Here is a 4,064-nt window from a genome sequence, read left to right on the forward strand (position 1 = left end):
TGTGCGTGTGCGTGTGTGTGTGTGTGTTAAGGAAGGATCCATTCATAGAGGCAAAGAGACCCTGAAAACCCTAGATGATGTTTAGATGGCCACATCTAAATTACTTCAGGAAAATAAGCCTACTGACTGTTTTTCTTAGATTTCCAGATCTCCAGATTGTGTAGATCAGGAAACTATTCAGCCTGTTTAAAAAAAAAAAAAAAATTTTACAACTCTTGTGATCTAAACGACGTTCACTCCTTTTACTATCTCAGCTCCACTCTCTGTTCCGCACTCCTGCCCTTCTCACTGTCATCCGAAATGGCTGTCACTTTCAGTCTTCTTGCTTTCAGAACAGTCTCTTCACACCCTTTTGTAGGTGCTTCCTATTTCTAGAGCCTAAGCTTTCTCTTCCCATCTGTGGCAGCTTCCAGTTCACACCCTAACATAAGCTGTGCATAATCATGTGTGGTCCCAACACATGAGGATTTCTATTTGCCCAGCTGCAAAAGACAAACAGGTGTTGGCTGAACCTTTCAGGATAAACTTAACTATGTACACCTGAATTAGTACAAAAATTAAGTTACTTTCCTTTGGCACAGGTGGGCAGGCCAGAAAAATATCAAACATGGTAGTATTACTCACAGAAAAGGCCTTCCCTCCAGAGTCAAGGGTTTTTTTAAACTCTTGGGGTAAGGACCTTAATGTACCTATCTTTGAATGTCTGGTGCCTTAATACAATACCTGGTATATACGCTTAAATGAACTCCTAATATAGATTGATGAGCCCAACAGTTTGATTGTGGGCAACATTTTCAAAGATATAATATCACACCAGGAAAATCATACTAACCTATCAAAGCCACAAATTAAACACTATGGTTTACAGCCAACTCAATACAGAAAGCAGAGACATGACTGGCACATTCTAAAGACCTACTTTAATTGTCTTCATATCATTATAGCACCAAGAGAAGGATTCATATTGCTTCCTAAACATTTTTTGCAGTGAATTTTAACAACAGCCAAGTACGTATATGTCTCCGTAAGTGAAGTCCTGAAGACCTTACCTAGCCGGGCTCTGCAGCACAGTCCACAAAGCACTGAAGAGAGCGGGCCAGACCAGAGCTGCCTCGGGAAATGGCTACTCTGCTGCGCTTCAGGATGGAGCTCCAGTGTTTCAGACGAGAACCTATGACCAACCCCCAGNAATAGAGATAATCTTAATTTCTGCTTGAAAGCACTTCACAGCAAGTGATCGCTAAATTCATTTCATATTTTTATGAGAAAAACTTGTAGAAGATACTGTGTATAGGGAGTTAAGGAAAGAAGGAACTTGATTAACCTGGAGTTATGCCATAAGGATAAAACATACATAGAAAACCAAGTCACAGATCCTAGAAGGGATTCTGGTATCAATAAGTGTTTGAGGGCGGCTGGTTGGCTCAGTTGGTTAGAGCACTGTGCTCGTAACACCAGTGTTGCTGATTTGATTCCCACGTGGGCCAGTGAGTTGCACCCTCCACAAATAGATTGAAAACAATGACTTGACTTGGAGCTGATGGGTTCTGGAAAAAACACACTGTTCCCCAATAAAGTTTAAAAAAAATAAAAAAATAAGTGTTTGAAACTAAACAGAATGCTTGAATATCTACAGCTCAGAGCAACATGTACAATCCAGTACATGATAGTATGGTTCTCCAAACATGAAGTGATGAATCACCTTTTATTTCCAATGAAGTACACAAAATGACTTGCCATGTATAACTAACCTCCATAATATAAATCAAAAAGGTGGACATATCTGCATTACTAATTTGATCACCTGTTTAGGTGAACTAATTTAAGGGTTGATTTTTACTCTCATTGCATTGTTTAGTATATGCTATGCGAAGCATCCCTAGCAAATAACATTTCTCATTTCATTGAAGGGTCTTTTGAATCATACTACTGGATGCACACATGGTTTCGGAATATTATTATTAATGACAACCCAACATTTCTTGAGTATCTACTATGAGGTAAGGCCCTGTGCTAGGTGTTATGGTATCAACAATATATACTAGACAGTGGTAATGTGGGACATATAATCACTCCAAATCCCTTCTGGAAAGGATGAGGCCTATAAACCACAGAAAGGCGTTTAGAGATGTTCACAGAGCACCGAGCATGAGAAGCCTGTGCCAGGGCTCTTCACTGTGACTCTACAGAGGCTCTTCAATGTGACTCCGGAAGAAACACCAGGTCTTGCTTCTTGCTTATGCAGAGACTGGCATTGTAAACAAAGAATCAATAGAAAATAATGAGGAAAACACAACCAGGAAATGGCAGCTGCACTTAATTCCTTCTTAGAAGTCAGAGAACACTCCTCAACAATGATGCTATTTCAACATGAATTAAAACAGATCTATAACTGAACAGCCCACTCTGTGCCAGGCCTGGGATAAACAGACACAGCGCCTGTTTTCCAGGAGCTCATAGTGCAGGGAGAAAGATGAGCACATGGCACATGACGTGGAGGTGCAGTGATGGACATATGCACAGCGTTATTCCTCCATTGATTCAACAGTCCGGAGGTCCACACCCTGCAAGCACCAGCAATACAGTGGTGACCAAAATGGGGTCTACTCTCTATGCATATCGGAATTAAGGCACAAGATACGAAACATTAAAATCACAATCACACTAGTAAATCAATAATGTTAAACTTGATAAATTATGTAAAGAAACATGATTGTATGAGAGAATAAAATTAAGAGACCTGGCCTAGACTTGCTCAACAGTCACAAAAGGTAGGAATGAGCGTGGAGAGTCATGGGAAGAAGATACAAGAATAAGGTTCTGGCTTGTAGAAACGTATGGATGATGGAACCGCTGTTTCCTGAATAAAGACCAAGCATGGAGGTCTCAGTGGAAATTTTGAGCAGGCAACTGAATCTATGGTTTTAGAACTCAGAAAGCATGTCTGGGATGGAGGCCTTCATTGGCATATCATATATAATTCAAGTCACAGGTTTACATGAGATTGCCCAGGGAGAAAATATGGAGGAAAGAGGAATGACCTAGAAGAGGGCTTCAGAAACTTATTTCATGGATAGACAAGAGGAATGCAGCTAAGGGGCAGAACGTGTCAGGGAGAAATATTATGTGAATTTAGTAGTATTAACAAACACCCAGACTTCCTGTTTCTACTTACAGTGTATTCCATAGTACCATGGGGCTTCTGAACCACCATCTTCTTCTCTTTTTTATCATGTGTTTTGTTTTGATTATCATCTGAAGAATAAAATACATTTAATGAATAATTTCATTTTCAGGAATTAAGGCTAGGGTAATCTACAGTATATTAAAATACACTTGCAAATTGACTAAAAAAGACACTAATAGAAAAATGGACTAAGGGCACAAATAAACCATACTCCTAAAAAAACATACTGTTTCCTAAAAAATACATACCGTTCATCAGTGAACACTTGAATAAATGATTAATGATAACTATAATCATAGTACAAATAACAATGAGGTAATGTTTTATAGTTATTAAAGTAATAGTTTCAATGATGTCTAATGAAGTCAAAGCTTATATAGTCTTAATAGAAATGATGTATAATGTAAATCAATACAGCCCTTTTAGAAAGAAATTTGTCAGTATGCACCAATAGTCATAAAAATGTTCATTCTTTGACCCATCAATCCTTCCCTTAGGAATTTATCCTAAGGATAAATTCAAAAGAAGAAAAATGCCATATATCACAGCATATGGTTACCTCAATATTATTTATAATAAAAATTTGGAAAGACCTATATGTCCATCAACATATTAAGCCACACATTTTTATAGGTCAAAACTGGCCAACCGAAACCTAAATAATTTGGCAGCTGCATATGATTGAACCTAATTTTTATGGTTAAATACATCTTAATATAATCAACTGAGATATTAAAAACCAGAGAGACATGTTGTAATGGACAAAAATTTAAGTGACAAAAATATATAAAATTGAATTAACCATGAAAAGATACTCTAACTTGCATGTGATCAGAAAAATTAAGACAAGGTATAATTTTACACTTATTATCATGGC

At 37.7% G+C, this 4,064-nt stretch overlaps 1 protein-coding gene across 1 annotated transcript in view; it reads right to left on the minus strand.

Annotated features, from left to right (window-relative positions):
- The window catches only part of NCOA7 (nuclear receptor coactivator 7), a 90,252-nt gene that overhangs the window by 18,518 nt on the left and 67,670 nt on the right, over positions 1–4,064 (minus strand). The window contains exon 6 of the mRNA XM_019662137.1: positions 1,050–1,171. Within this exon, the coding sequence (XP_019517682.1) occupies positions 1,050–1,171 (122 nt within the window). The remainder of the gene's footprint in view (positions 1–1,049; positions 1,172–4,064) is intronic.

The sequence above is a fragment of the Hipposideros armiger genome, unplaced genomic scaffold (assembly GCF_001890085.2).
Source record: "Hipposideros armiger isolate ML-2016 unplaced genomic scaffold, ASM189008v1 scaffold_367, whole genome shotgun sequence".
Classification (NCBI taxonomy): Eukaryota; Metazoa; Chordata; class Mammalia; order Chiroptera; family Hipposideridae; genus Hipposideros; species Hipposideros armiger.